Source organism: Pempheris klunzingeri, unplaced genomic scaffold, assembly GCF_042242105.1.
Source record: "Pempheris klunzingeri isolate RE-2024b unplaced genomic scaffold, fPemKlu1.hap1 Scaffold_286, whole genome shotgun sequence".
Lineage (NCBI taxonomy): Eukaryota > Metazoa > Chordata > Actinopteri > Acropomatiformes > Pempheridae > Pempheris > Pempheris klunzingeri.
The window spans coordinates 2,935-19,010 of NW_027255193.1; the positions used below are offsets into that span (position 1 = coordinate 2,935).

Consider the following 16,076-nt stretch of genomic DNA (forward strand, 5'->3'; position numbering starts at 1 on the left):
GTTACCATATAATCGGGGACGCGGAAACGCGGAAGCTCAAATTAGAAGCCTGGTCAACATTTAAATTCAGATTTAATGCTATATATAAACTCTATCCTTTATTCTGTGATTTATTTTACTTTTTATGCTTGAAAAACGGAGACGACATGAATCCTCAATATATATATGTATATATATATATATACTGTAATTTCTGACGACATGCTATAACATGGAATGTGATGATTTTGTTTGTAACTATTATATCGTTTGCTTAATAATAAGTTTAGATAACGAAAAATTGTCAACCACATGCGCTAATTTAAAAAATTTCTATGACGCGTGAGCATATCCAAACGCAGATTAAATAAAAATATATATAATAAAATTCCAAAGAATAAAGTTTTTTAATGAGTTTCAGATATTCATGTTTAGAAAAAGAATAGTTTTTGCATATTTCCTTCATAACTAATAGTTTTTGCTTGTACACTACTACGGAAAAACTCCAAAAAGCGAAAACTCGGCCGAATATGCGCAATAAGTTTTGTCAATTGCGCACGCGCAAATTTATAAAACCATCGCCAAACGTTAAAAATATATGTATTTATTAGTCAAATTTCCAGCTATAGAGTTTTGCTATTAGTTTAATGTAGCTCATAGTTTCACACGGTGCGTAATCATTACAGACTTGTTTTAATTGTTCTAATTTTCCTTGGTAGGGAGTAATTGGTACATGCGACAACCTGGAGAGGTTGAATTCGATGCTATTTTCTGTATCACTTTGAACTACTTTAAGCTTTTCAAGAAAAGGTGACAATTCGGGATGACACTGTTCAAATCTTCCGTAGATGTGCCTGTTAAAAACCTCAGCTGAATTTGAGGTTAATGGAATATTGCCTAGAATTCTAGTATGTGCATTCCAGGATTCGAGTGGATATTTTGATGAATCCATGAAGTTTTTTTCGAAGTAATAGAAGAAACTACTCATATCAATCTCTGTAAACTCTGATGAACTATTTAACAGTTTCTTATATTCATATTCGACGAGTTCTATTGGAACAAATGCCAGCGATGTCACGCATTTCATAAAAATCGGAATGAGTGATTATTACGTAATCCGTTACATAACCCAAGTTTTTGTATTTTGCGCCATATACACTGGCCAAAATGGAAGAGGCAACAATAAATCTGGCATTTTGTTGCTTTTTTAAAAGCAACATATGCTGATAGTTCAAAATCAATTATTAAATAATTAGGAAAACTTGAGTTACATTTTTCGTAGATAATTTTTAGAGCTCTGTAATAATCTTGCTCTTTTTTTACTTGTTAATAGAATGTAAACTAATGGAAACGTCTTTGAAGAAAGTTTGCCATGAAGGGTATACAACTGGAGAAACTCCTTTGGGCACACCTTAAACGTACCATCACCAATTACTACGGAGATATTCTTTAAATGTGATAGGTTATTCTGAGTGGCAAAAATTACAATCCTATCATCAGTTCCAACTCCAGAGTCATGAATACAAAACGTTTCACCCCTAAGGGTATTAACTTTAAGTTCTTCGAAACTTTTTGTTACATCTATTTCAATGCTTTTTCTTTTTCTGTAATTCTCAATATTCTTGTACAAATGATTTTTGTTTAGAAGAGGTAATTCGTGTTGGGTTTTTGATGCCGTGGCACAATAATAAACTTGATGCGTCGTGTAAGCGCTATTTTCAGCTATATCTTTAACTTTTGACAACAAAAGTTTTTGTGAGATTTCATTCTCTGATAAAACATGGTTGTGAACACCACAACAATCAATCTTCTCGATGCTACTAATTGGTGATGTCGTTAATTTTGCAGTGCACTGTCTATTTACACATCTCCAAGACACAGAGTTTTAATTCTGATGATGTTTTGTGTAAAAATAACTCTTGTACAATACCATCTCTTTATTTCTTTGGGTTTTAAGTAGTTTGTAATCCAATTCAACCAACGCTCCGCCCATTTTTTCAATTTACTGCGCGCGCATGCGAGCGCATCCTACAGAGTTTTGGTCATACCAACTCATTGACCAGTTGTATAGCTAAATTCAATATCATTCGCCACGTGAGTAATTGAATAAATTTTATTTTCTAGAAGAAAGTTTACAATGCAGGATGATATTAGAATAATTTGACGAAAAAAAATTTCTGCACTAGTGGATGTTAGAGAAATATCATTTAAGACTTGCTCGTATGTATTCCATGAACAAAAAGGATATTTGCTCCCCTATAAGTAATTTTTTTTAAATAATTGAAAAATGATATCAAAAGTATATTTTGATACTTTTTGGATTCATCAAAAATATTTTTATATCCAAGTTGATCACATTCTCGTGGAACGAAAGCCAATGATGTTACACACTTGACAAAAAAACGAAATTCTGTATTTTTAATAAATTTCATACTTATCCGTGTTTTTGGAGCTTACTGTAAATGTAATGACCAGAATGGAACATACAGAAATATATTTTTGATTATGTTGATTTTTAAAAGTAACAAAGGCTGAAAGTTCAAATTCAATAATAATGTAATTTTGAAAATTTTTCGAACATTTTTCTAGGATGATATTGAGTGTTTTGAAATAACTCGTTTCCTATTTTGTCATTAGTAATATATACACAAGTGAAGCTATTTCGTCGTGCAGAACATAGATCATAGATTTGGAAAAATTCTTTAGGGCACACTCTAACTTTAACTTTACTGACAAAAATTAATGTTTTTGAATTCATTAAATGTTTTAAATTGGTAGGGTAAGTTAAAATAACAATAAGGCTATTATCGTTCACTCCTGAGTCATAAAGGCAGAAATTCTCTTCTCGTAGGGTTTGAATACTCAGCTGCTTAATATTTTTTCTAATGATCAACGGTTATAGGATTACGCTTTCGACTATTTTAAACATTCCTGTAAATATTGCTTTTAAAAATAATTAGAAGTTCATGTACTTTCAATTCGGAGGTAGTAATAGAATAAATTTTTGACATTAGAAATCAAAATCTGTTTTGATAGATCATTCAATGACAGAGTATGATTATGGACGTTTTTTGACTCAATAATAGAGGTATTATTGATAAAAGTAACCAACCTGCCTGGGCATTTTCTATCTCGACATCGCTACAATTTCAAATTCATTCTACGAGAATGTTTGGTAAAAAAATGATGTTTCTAAAAAATCACTTCGCAAGTTCTACTTGTATGATTTTGTTTTAAATTCAGTTTTACACAGCTTTTCTGACATTTTCCGCTAAAAATTTTAAATGAAGTGCGCACGCAAAATTTTTTTAATAAAACGCGCACGCATGTAACGAATTTTCTAAATTACAATATACTGTAATTTCTAATGGCATGCTATAATTTGGCAATAAATGATTTATTTATATATTTGACAGTTTGCTTAATGGTATTCTATAAAAGTTAAATTTTATTTTGCTGTTATATCGTATTAATATTCAAATTACGTTTATTACAATCCATTGAGATGTATCATCAAATAATTACGTCTAAACTAATGCTTTAAATTTAATTTAATTTAACTTGCAATGACCATGTTTTTTATAAAAACGTTGACGGAAAGATTGCCTTGTAGTATAGGCTAGTCCTCGCTAACCACTCATTTTTGAGTTAAAGAACCACCGCTAACTCCTTTTTATCGCTTGATTTAAAGTTTTTAAAAAGATTATAGTAATTCCATTTTTGTATAAAAAATTGTGGATCATGCTAATGCTAATAGTAGGGAGAGTGATATCGAGTGCTGATATAATGATATCGAGTGCTGATATAATGATATCGAGTGCTGATATAATGATATCGAGTGCTGATATAATGATATCGAGTGCTGATATAATGATATCGAGTGCTGATATAATGATATCGAGTGCTGATATAATGATATCGAGTGCTGATATAGTGATATCGAGTGCTGATATAGTGATATCGAGTGCTGATATAATGATATCGAGTGCTGATATAATGATATCGAGTGCTGATATAATGATATCGAGTGCTGATATAGTGATATCGAGTGCTGATATAATGATATCGAGTGCTGATATAGTGATATCGAGTGCAGATATTGCTGGAAGTAAATTTCTGCCTCTTTGAAGTGGTACTCATAGATTCAAAGTTAAAAAAGTTGTAAAAATATTGTTGATAAAAATCAAAAGAAGATTTTTAGTGGGTTAAACTCCCAAACTACAGCACAATAAAAAGCTGGAGTCTGACAGTATAAATTATAATGATGGATTAATTCTAATGTAATAACTACATCAATAAACGAAACAACTTGAACAATTTAATTATTTAATTATTTATATCCCAGTAAACCGCGTCAAAAGTTTTACCTTGTATATGTATAAAAAACATAATGCGGTTGTCATTTGACTGAAGTTTTTACAAATAAAAGCAGTATCATTATTTAAACGAAGCGTCAGTTACATATAGACCAAACTATAACACGACTTTTCAAATATTTTTTTTCCAACAAAGTATTTGATTTAGAAAAGTTACAAACTACTTTATTGTTGCTCTAAAAATATATCTATGGTTTCAAAACATTGTATGCAGTATCTGATTGATAAATACGCCATGGTTTGTTATTGACTACCTACCTATAAGTTCAAATAAAATTATATACGAGTTTAAAGCTAGTTTAATTAATTAAAAACTACTTAAGAAATAATATGCTTCATTATTATATCATGTTTATATATTGATTAAATAAAAAAATATTCCTTGTTAGACGGTAAAACTATCTATAGGATTTTGTGGTTTAAAATTACGTAGTAAAGAAATTGCAGATAACAACAAAGCACTTTGCTTAATATTGAAAATATTCAACGAATAATAAATGAAGACTTTTTTAATTTTTTTCTATATGAAATATCATAAAGTGTAGTTTACTCCAAATTTAGTGAGCACCACATAACCACTAGTACGCCTTACTTTAAAAAGTATATTGCAAAACAAATGAATTTTCTATTAATGAATATTAATCGATTACTAAGCTACCACATCGCTATAGTAACAAATGTATATATCATTATGCTTTTTTAGTGTAAATATATATCCTTCATTTAATATTATTTCAAATGAATAAGTTATTGCCATTATAAAGTATGAAATTGTGAACAATTTAATAAAGCATTTATTAAATTATTTAAAATATCTTTTAATTAAATTAGTATACAAGTAAATTTTAATTTTAGAAAAATTATTCTTATTCAATAGGCATAATAATAAACATAGTTTAAACATAGTTTAAATTTTTCAACTAAAATGTACAGTTTGATTGAAATGAAAATAATTATTTATCGGTTGTTATTTTACAATCTGAATCACTACTATATTCTTCTATTATAAGATCACCAGATGACTGAGAAGGAGAACAAATTTTTGACAATTTACTTGTATGCAGAATATCACTATCGTTTTGTGTGCCAGTGTCAGAAAATGTTCTTTTGCGTGCACCAGGTGGGTTACTATTATGAAAATTGACCTCTTTTTCAATTTCAATTTTAATTACGTCTTTACATATGTCTGTATTATCTCTAGATTATAAAAAGAATAATAATTTCCTCAATGTAGAGATATAAGAAAAATTTAAATACTTATGCTTAATTATAATTTCTACAGATAGATCATTGATAAAATCATCAACAGTAAGTATAGAACCATGCTTTATACCATAATAGGATAATGATTTGGCCTTATCAATGTTAGGCATATCTTCTTCACTAGAGATAAAAATTTTTCCTGTTCGTTGATCACAAACCTCGGGTATTTTAATAGGACAATTTTCAATAATAAACTATGTAAAAATTATTTTCAAATTAATATACAAAATAACTAATAATAAATACATTTTCAAATTGTAAAAGAGATATATTATTGATGTCCATAACAAGTATAGCCTATATAATGATCAATGTAGAAATTATTATTTTTAAATATAACTCTCATACGTATGGTTTATCTGCACAAACAGGACAATTTGGATTAGGGGGATCAAGTTTACATGGAAGGAGTAGTTTAGATGATGGTGTAATATTATTTGAAATATATACCTACATAGTAATATTAAAAAAAATAAAATTAGTTTATGTAATTAAAGCAATACGGAATGACATTTGTTTATATCCCCTTCGATTACTTTAAGTGCTTCAGCAACCATCAGACCAGCAATAATTGCATTAGTTGTTGCTATCGCAGGTATGATATTTCCCGCCATTGCTATAAAAATTTATATATAAAAATTTAATAATTCGATTACATTTGATTTCAAACTTTGTTTCTGTTGGTATCCCAAATATAGATGCTCTGATATTGGCAGCACAAGCAGTGAAATCAATTATTAAATCATCATCCTACAAACAAATTTATTATTCTATTTTTATTTAATAATTATAAAATATCTAAATTGTATTATATACTTTATCCCACTTAATGTATTTGTCTTTAAGCCAACGATCAATAAGTTTTTTTGAACTATATCAAAATAAAAATACATAAAGTTAAAAGATGCGCACCTTTCTACAAATATATTAACATAGTTATCTAACGAGGTAGTAGTAAATGAGTCCAGAATTATTCCAGAGTTATCATCAATAGATTTAAAGAAATTATCATTAAGAGGAGTTGGCATCGTACGTTTTGTCCACAGTTCTTCCATACTTAATAGATTAACAATATCGTCTTTAAAATACTACAATACAAACCATGTAAGATATGTTAGAAACATTGCCAAATATCAACCATCATTTTGAATTACTTTACCTATAAGTCGACTGATAAAGTTTTCTACGGATATTTTAGAATTCGTGAGCTCTGTAATCTTTGTAAAAAGAAAAGTTTCATCATCTTCGATATCTTTTTTATCATTATCAGGTCCATCATCAAATACACTATGAAATTCAGTAGTATTACCACTAGCTCAATGAAAATATCAATCTAAATCGAGAAATTTAAAAAAGAATATTGATATCAGCTTATTAGATCACGAAACTTACTCAAACAAATATTTACTCCATACAACACAATGTATCATTTCAGAAGGTGTATTACGGATAGTGCAGATAGGATATGTCTTTGTTTTATTGTCAGTTTTAGGTTCACAATCATAGCATGCAGTTATTGACTATTATAAAAGGTAATTAATATATAAATCTTTTTTTGATAGTATGCTCTTAAGATACATGTCATTTTGCACTAAATAGCATTTGTGTTTAGCTGGAGTATAAAACTTAAATAATAGTAAATGTTATGAACTATGAACTATAAACTATAAACTATGAAAACAGGGTGGTTGTTAGATTTGTATCATAGACACTTATTTTGAAGATTTTAATTTACACAAAAAGTAGAAATCATGTATTAATACATGATGCACTCAGCAAGTCTATAAATGAGCACTTAAATTTTTTTAGATGACTGCTCATCGAAATTATCCGAGAGATACTCATATGATAATGTATAATTCTCATAAGATAATGTATAATTATTTCATCTCAGGATGACTTATTGTTGTGCTAGCCTGTATATTATATGCAATAGTGATAACGAAAATTGCAATAAAACGGCGTTTTTATTTTAATCAGGAGTTCAAAACGAAAATTTTTTAAATTTTCAGAACCTATTATATATTTTTACTTTTGCAAAGCCCAGTTTCTCATCTACCCATGTATTGTTTAGATATAAAATAAATTCCTATATTATCATAGCACGTACTCAAAAACATTATCTAACTCTATGTAATCTACATAATTAAATAACTACTCATTCTACAACAATTAGTCAAATAAATCATGATTATTAGTGTGAGTAGCTCATGAATTTCTATTTATTAAGTAAATTTACAAATAGATGCTTTATAGTGTTGCTATATATCGTCAGCAATATTCATATAAAATGGATTTTCCATAATTCTTATTGAATTAAGATTTAAGTGATAATAAATCACTTAATAATTCTTATGGAATTAAGATTTAAGTGATATTAAATCACTTAAGATGCAAGAAATTCTTCAAAATTTAGAAAATTTAGAAAATCTAGTTAAGATTAAGATAAGCCAAAAGTGAACAATAAATTCTTTTTTCAATATTACATATATATTAATATATCTTGAAATAATGTTAATATAATATGATAGCCTATATCCTTTCAATATTTAATTAATTTTTCTCTGTTAATCGTGACTTTGGACACTGCTTTAGCGTTATAAAAAGTTTCGAGCGCATGCTTATTTAATTACATACATAATTCAAATTAAAATAGTTTATAAATATTTTTCTTGTAACAACAGTGGTAATAAATTATTTTTCAGCTCATAATATTACAAGGTATTAAAACCTAATACACTCACATCACTAAATTTTTGTATTTGGTTTCTGTTCAATAAAAATTGGAGAATTCTAAAATTATAGTTAAGACTGCATTATAAAAATCCCATAAAACAATATCGGTACCAACATGCCAATACTATACGTTTTTATACTACCCCTATATGTATGTATATATATAATATATATATAGGAATAACAAGGTATTAATTATTAATGGATCTATAAATATCACGTAACATAATTATAAGAGAAGACGTCGCAGTGTCATCGTGCTGATTATAATAGGTAGCTAAGGTTTATTCATATTATTTAAAAAGTCTCAAAATTTTTTATATAAATTTAATCGCAACAGTAATTATCATTAACTTTTTAATAGTCTGTGCCAAATTATACCAAAGGGAAGAATTAAGTTAAACTTTATTTGAAATAAAGTAGTCAACTTAAAGTAATTTGTTATTACATACCCAAGTTAAATTTTGGCAGATTTTATCTAGGAAGCGTTATAGATACAAAAATAGAATAACATTATCAACAAATATTACTTAATTATTCAAATTGTAATATAAACTAGTGTGGGAGCAGAACTTGATAACTATCCTCGTTATAAAGCCGTGATCTCCAAAATCGAATCCATTATTGTAGTGGACTTAATATGAATCACCATAGCAAGTTTGATCGTTTACTTTCATAACATCATGTTATGAAAGTACCCGACTTTCATTCTCCCCCTGTATACATCAAATTTAGATTTTGATCGATATTTCAATCATAGTCATGCAATAAAAGAACTATCATTTATTCCCAGTTAAGTAATATGATTGATGGTTAGAATAAGTGTCCCATAGTTGCCATTTACATTACCGGCACAAAAACTGTCTCATGCATCACTCAATCTGAAATTTGTAGGAAAGCAATAGTAACTGCATGCTTCAGTAACTATTGATATAATTACTTCATAATATCGATAGAAACGAGACGAGAGAATATAAGTCCGGATTAATTAGAGAATGAGAATAAATACCTATTCCGTTTAAGTAAATCTTGTAGAACTAACATTTGTGATGGATAGAGTATGTTCGTAGCTCCAAAACAAATATGTTTAATAAAATTAAACTCGCATCTCACCACTGAATAATAAATATGTGTTGACTGTATGAATAACAGCGTTTTAGCTATACCGTGATGACTACGGCTTTTGACCAACTTAAGAACCATGATAGCACATATGCTCTGCCTGCTATTTTATCTTATGAATATATATCTTTTAGAGCATGTAGTCTTTTAGCGCGAGCCACCAACTATAATTACATCATATTCTTGCTCAGTAAAATTACCTAACTTCGTTACAAAAACCAATTAAAGACTTTAGAAAGTTGTGAATATTCCATTCCATTCCATTCCAATCCAATCCAATAAACACTATTTAAAAAACAGGTTATTAGTGTTGTTTACATAGAGAGAATTTAGATTCCGTAGACTTTTATATAACACAAAAAGGTAAGCCTTGAAAATATGAAAGAATGGTTGCGCTTAAGCTTAAGCTTATACAACTAAAGCATTAAAATTGCTTCAAAAAGTACAACCAAACGCTTAAATAAAGAATTGTGATATATATATATATATATTGTTAAGATTAGCAAATAAAAATTTATAAAAAATCAATAGTCGTTAATATTCGTTAATCACTTAGAAGTTTGTCCTTGCTGATGCCTCACATTGGTGACAGGGTTAAAAAACTATTGTAGTTATAGCAGAATAAAAATCAATGAATTATCTACTAAATTCATAAACTGAACTTCAACTGGAGGAAGTGGAAGCGATTATTGTTCTCGAAAATTTTTCCGCTGAAAAGCATATGCCTATTTGCTTTTCAGCTATATATAAAATTATCCACAACAAACTTATGCCGACGGAAACACCCAAAATGGGACTAGGAGCTTTTAATGCTCTCAAATGTGTCTGATTGAATACAAAAAATCTTTGAGAAGCCCTGACAGGGTCTGTTATCATTATGGATATCAATTTAATAATAAATTTAGGCACTCCTGGAGTAGTGTGGACCCGGATTAAAGAGATTAAAAGATTACGCAGGTTTTTAATCTAGTTCAATGAGTTTTGAAGTTATTTCATCAATTATACGCTCAGAAGAAGCTAGTATAGAATATCTTCAGACTAAAGGGATATTGAGAATAAATCCACCATTATGTTCTCAGTGTGGAAGACAAATGTCGATGATTAGATATCGAGACTCTAAAATATATCGGTGCCCATCACACAAGATGATTAAAGTGTCTTTAAAATCAAAAACAATTCTTGAAAATTCCAGACTACGTTTTAAAGATTTGTTATGCATGGGCCACTGACAGGCCTGTTTTCAGATCAGTTGAAGAATTTTCTTTCGACGAAAAGACTGTTATTTCATGGTATCAGTTTTTTTAGAGATGTTTGCTCTAGAAATCTGATACAGAATGAATATAAAATAAGTGGTGTCGATCATATTGTCCAGATCGACGAGTCATTGATTGCGAAAGCGAAACATAATGTAGGCAGGTGGCCTAAACAGAGATGGGTTTTCGGCGGTTATGACGTTGTTGATAAGAGAGGGTTTGTTGTTTTAGTTGAAGGCAGGTCTGAAAATACACTTTTATGTTACATTGAACGATTTATTAAGCCTGGAAGTATTATACATTCAGATAAATGGAGTTCATATAACAAAATATTCGAGATTCCTGTAGACCCTCCTTATCAACACTCCACTGTAAACCATTCTCGTTATTTTAAAGATCCGATAACTGGTGTCCACACCAATCATGTCGAGTGTTATTGGAAAAATTGTAAAAGAAAATTTAAAAAATGAGTGGAGTTCAAACATCAACTCTTGCTAGCCATCTCGACGAATTTATGTGGCGTGAACTTCATGGAAAGGACGGGTTAACCGTCATGAATAAAATTATTGAACAAATTTCTTTAGAAAATCCATTATAAATTATTTTTTTCTTGTTTTTAAATCTTTGCGCATTTTAGGGATTATGAGATTATTGTGGATTACGCAGGGTCCACACTACTCCAGGAGTGCCTAAATTTACATATAATAATTTATATTCGCTATATGTGACGCCAATACTTAAATATGTTATCTTGATTGAGTCACATACAGACATATAAACAACATAGATAATACTTTAGTTGTTGTTCAATTAATATTATTGTTTAATCTATCGAATAGAGAATTACGACAGAATTGGTGAAATTGCATCTACCTTACCTAACAAGGATGTCAAACTATATACTACTAGGTGAATGAAGCTAGTATGCACGCGAGACCAAACACTACGATGGAACATTAAATTTTCCTCGTTAGGCCAAAGCTACTGCGACTTGTGCCAGCTGTGTACAAACCAATCATAGCAACAGAGATAAATTACGACCTTAAGACATTTGTCGAAAAAATCCAGCTATATATTATCTCTACATTAGATATTTATTAATGCTATTAGAAGTGATAACAAACTGTAATGCTAAATATGTGGCAAACAAATGATTTTAACAAAAAATGTAAATGCCTAAATGTGGAAGAATATTTGGAGACACGCAGATCCAAAAGAATTATTAATAACATTATTCGAAATAGTAAAGATAATAAAAATGACGGTCTTGATTAATTTTCTTGTATTGCTATGCGCCTATAAATTACAAATAATGTATTTTATAAAATATATGAGTTTTGCATTGAGGTAAGAATGTTTAACCAAAAAGTAGACCCGCACCTGGATACTGGTTCGAAATGTTCGCTTATATCTGCAAATGTGGGGACTCATGAAACCTTTTTCGATAAAAAAAATATTTGACCAGACACTTTCGCTACATTACTGCTGTAAGACGTCTTAATTAAATTAGGCGTAAAAATAAATAGAAAAATTAATAATTAAAAACAAAATTGTTTTAATTATTTGGCAATTATGCATCTTTAATTACAGGAGATTAATTAATAAAAAGTTTTCCAGCATTTAGAAATCTTATAAAGGAGATGCTATATGACAGAAGAAATTGTGATTAACTCAAAAACATTAGTTAACTTCTTTTTATTTACAAATTGATATTATGAGGCGCAATATTTTAATTTGACCTTTTAAATCGTGGTTATTATTGCAAAGTTAAGTAATTTTATTACTGCAAAATAAAATAACAGATTTGCAAATGAATAAAATTTTTAACTGATAGAGTGTTACATTTGCTATTTCATTAGCTATTTAAATAATTCTGTTCTATAAAAATAAACTGCTTTGTTTCATAATCAGTCATTTTTCTCAGATTATCCAAAAGTGATTTAAGGAAAACTTATGTTTAATAATGGATGTTATAGTAATGACAAAAATTAGCTTATTCAAATTTGTCATACGCTAAAGTAAAAAATGTTTATAAATTTAAATAGTTACATATTCTTACTCTATTAACTCATATACTAGTTATTATTGCTTGCCAATTTGAAATTTGTTACAAAGGTCAATTATTATGCAATGTAACCTTAGCATAATACAGACAAGACTATTAAAAATAAAGTGAAATCCATTTAAAAATGAGACTATTACTACAAAAACATTTCACATTATACAGAAAATTCTATTAATGTATTAAATCATTTTTTATCTACCTCAGTAGATAAATAATTGCACCTATAAAATATCAGTAATATTTCATTTTTCAATATATCAAATTGTCTATTGTAATTATAAAAGATTAAGCGGTTACAAATACGATAAGTTGACCACAATCTAATCTAGTCTAGTTAAGCCACTCCGATGATTAGAAACATCGTATTTTATATGTAAACATAGCTATTTAAATGTTAACTGCTTAATTATAACAAAAATATATAAATCTAAAAAATTAGTTTCAACAAGTAAAATATATTCATCATTAAACGGAGTAAAATCGCGTGTAATTACCTGACCTGAGCAACGGTCCAATTACTAACAATCATAACAGGACTATAAAGAGGAAAGTGAAGTATCTATTCGATAATTATCGAATAAAATTTTTATCTTTAATAATAAAATAAAAATCAAACGAATCAAAAAAAAATATATCATTCCTCAAATATTCTCAACTTTAAAGTCTTGAATGATAAAAAGATCATTTTATTACTTGAATCGAAATAATTAGATATTATAAGAAAAATATTCTCAACTTTAAAGTCTTGAATGATAAAAAGATCATTTTATTACTTGAATCGAAATAATTAGATATTATAAAAAAATATTCTCAACTTTAAAGTCTTGAATGATAAAAACATAATTTTATTACTTGAATCGAAATAATTAGATATTATAAAAAAATATTCTCAACTTTAAAGTCTTGAATGATAAAAAGATCATTTTATTACTTGAATCGAAATAATTAGATATTATAAGAAAAATAAAAAATTAACGAAAATTGAAGCTTTATTATTAACATATTAGAAAATAATCTTTAAATGCATATATTATGGACAAAGAGTCATAGAAATTCAATAACAATAGATCCATGTTAATTAAAATACATATTCTACTATAAATTCTATAAATAAAAATCTAATTTTTCATTTAACTCCTTATTCGTATTCGATATATTTTGCTACATATAAATTCAATTGCTATATGCAACATTTATTAGAGAGGATCTGCCAAAATGCTTTAATGTGATTTCACACAACTTTTAAATTACATTTATCATTTAATTATAAATATTATTACCTTTTTAATAACATGTAATTGACCTAAAAATCCAGCAGTACCACCATCTATTAATACTACATCCGACAATATACACATTTTATTGACATGACTTCTTGCAGCTATTCAATTAATTACTTAAAATATTTAATTGATGTATTAACCTCGGTTGTCCAATGCATTTAAAACTAAATTGAACGATTTGAAGAAATCAATATCAAACTTATCCCTTTATACCATTAATTTAGAAAATTTTTAGATTTGTGTGATAATTTTACGATTGTATATCACAATGATGAGCAATGATAGATGCATTTGGGTTCATTTTTAAGATCGAGTCACTTGCTACCTATTCATTTATAAATAAATATATCATTTATTATTATATTCTGATTTTATACTTTGGCTTTAGACATGCCAACATGGGATTTATTGAAAAGAAATTGTCTATTTAGATTACTAACTTCAATTGTATCCAAATCAATCTAAATTAAAAAAATATAAAAACTAAATTGAATGAAAATCCTACTATTTCAATATATTCAAATCCTGATACGACTAATGTTTTCAATAGTTCACAACCGATTCCTCCCGCACCAACAACTAACAATTTTACTCCAGCAGCTGATTCCATTAATTTTATTATTAAATCGCACGCAAGTTTATGATGGTGGTATTCTATTATCTTCTTAAGCATTCTTAATTATTTTAAAAAAAATTAATATATTTTTATGAAATAATAAATAAATGAATAAAAAATATGTGCGAATCAATAAAATTATTAAAAAGAAAATAAAAATGAAATATTATTATTTTAGAAATATTTAAGAATTATTTAAATTACACACAATTTTAATTTAACGAAAAAATATTATTTTAAAATTGATTTTTCTGAAAAAATAGATATTTATTCAGGTGTATCAGATGATATCTAAAATGAAGAATCCTAAACCTTACGTTTTCTCCCTATAAATATACGGAATATTTGTATATAAAAAATCTATTATTTTGTGTGCTGTAAACAGAAAAAACTAACGCACATAAATACGAATATTTTTAAACCACGTGCCTCTATCTCGCTCATTAGCAACCGATACATTTGTTACATTTTTTTGTTGTTACATTGCTCCATTAACAATAAAGTCTAATTTTAGAGAAGTACTATGAATTTATGAATGTAATATAAAATATTATTTTATATGTAATTAACAAAAGCTACAAAACTTTATATATAATTATTCTAAAGTATGACGTCATTTTAATGATAATCCATCTTTTATACATTGTAAAATACAGTCACATGACTTTAACTGATATTGCATCTCTTCAGATCGTGTTTGTTCTGCTGCGCATATTTAATTTTTTATGATTTTTATGTGTATTACACCTAAGTTAAGAATCTGATGGGAAGTTTAATATTCCCTCCTAATCTTGTCTATGAGTTAGCCTTGATTGTTAATAGGGATTTCAGACTTTATTAGATAGTCAAATATACATAATTATTTTTCATATTTTGTAATTACTTACGGGGTCTTTCTTATAGTTTAAAAAGTAAAGGGCTATTGAGTTTAGGTGCTACTGACGATATTTGACTGTCTAATAAAGTATATAGTTGCTAATTTTTAAAATTTTTAAAATTTTTAAGTTTGATTTGAGTTTTTTGATATTCTCGGTGACAATATTTCTTCATTCATATAAGCTTTTTAATTAAAACTAAATGTATACATTTTTGTATGAGAATATTTTCTGAAATGCTGTTTTCGATAGTTCAATTTGTGTTTTATGAAAAGTAGTTCGATTCTGTAGGTTAGACATGCCAGTGAATATTTCATGGTGTCTTTTTATTTTTAAAGATGCTAAAAGAGCCAGAAAATATTTGTTATTCATTAAAATTTCGGAATTCTATGAAGGCAGAGTGTTATGTTTTTATCGTAAATTTTAGACTAGTCTCTTAGTCACACTATTCATTGCTTTTTGATGATGATAACCACTTTTTTTATTATCTGATTCTTAAAAAAAGTGT

At 27.8% G+C, this 16,076-nt stretch overlaps 1 protein-coding gene across 1 annotated transcript; it reads right to left on the reverse strand.

Annotated features, from left to right (window-relative positions):
- Window positions 1-7,006: 7,006 nt before the first annotated feature.
- Window positions 7,007-14,750, reverse strand: LOC139225472 (SUMO-activating enzyme subunit 2-like). The gene is made up of 6 exons (XM_070856299.1): window positions 14,583-14,750; window positions 14,455-14,538; window positions 14,332-14,402; window positions 14,218-14,282; window positions 14,075-14,175; window positions 7,007-7,138 (listed from the first exon to the last, which is right to left on the reverse strand). The coding sequence occupies exons 1-6, from the start codon at window positions 14,748-14,750 to the stop codon at window positions 7,007-7,009; spliced, it is 621 nt and encodes a 206-aa protein (XP_070712400.1).
- Window positions 14,751-16,076: the final 1,326 nt, after the last annotated feature.

Bases quoted from the DNA above. Each gene is read 5' to 3' on its own strand.
- LOC139225472 (XM_070856299.1), bottom strand. From the start codon at position 14,750: ATGCTTAAGAAGATAATAGAATACCACCATCATAAACTTGCGTGCGAT. The intron at 14,176-14,217 runs GTTAATACATCA...TTAATTGAATAG, and splicing joins AAATGCATTGGACAACCGAG to CTGCAAGAAGTCATGTCAAT. The intron at 7,139-14,074 runs GTAATAATATTT...CTTTTATAATAG, and splicing joins AATTACATGTTATTAAAAAG to TCAATAACTGCATGCTATGA.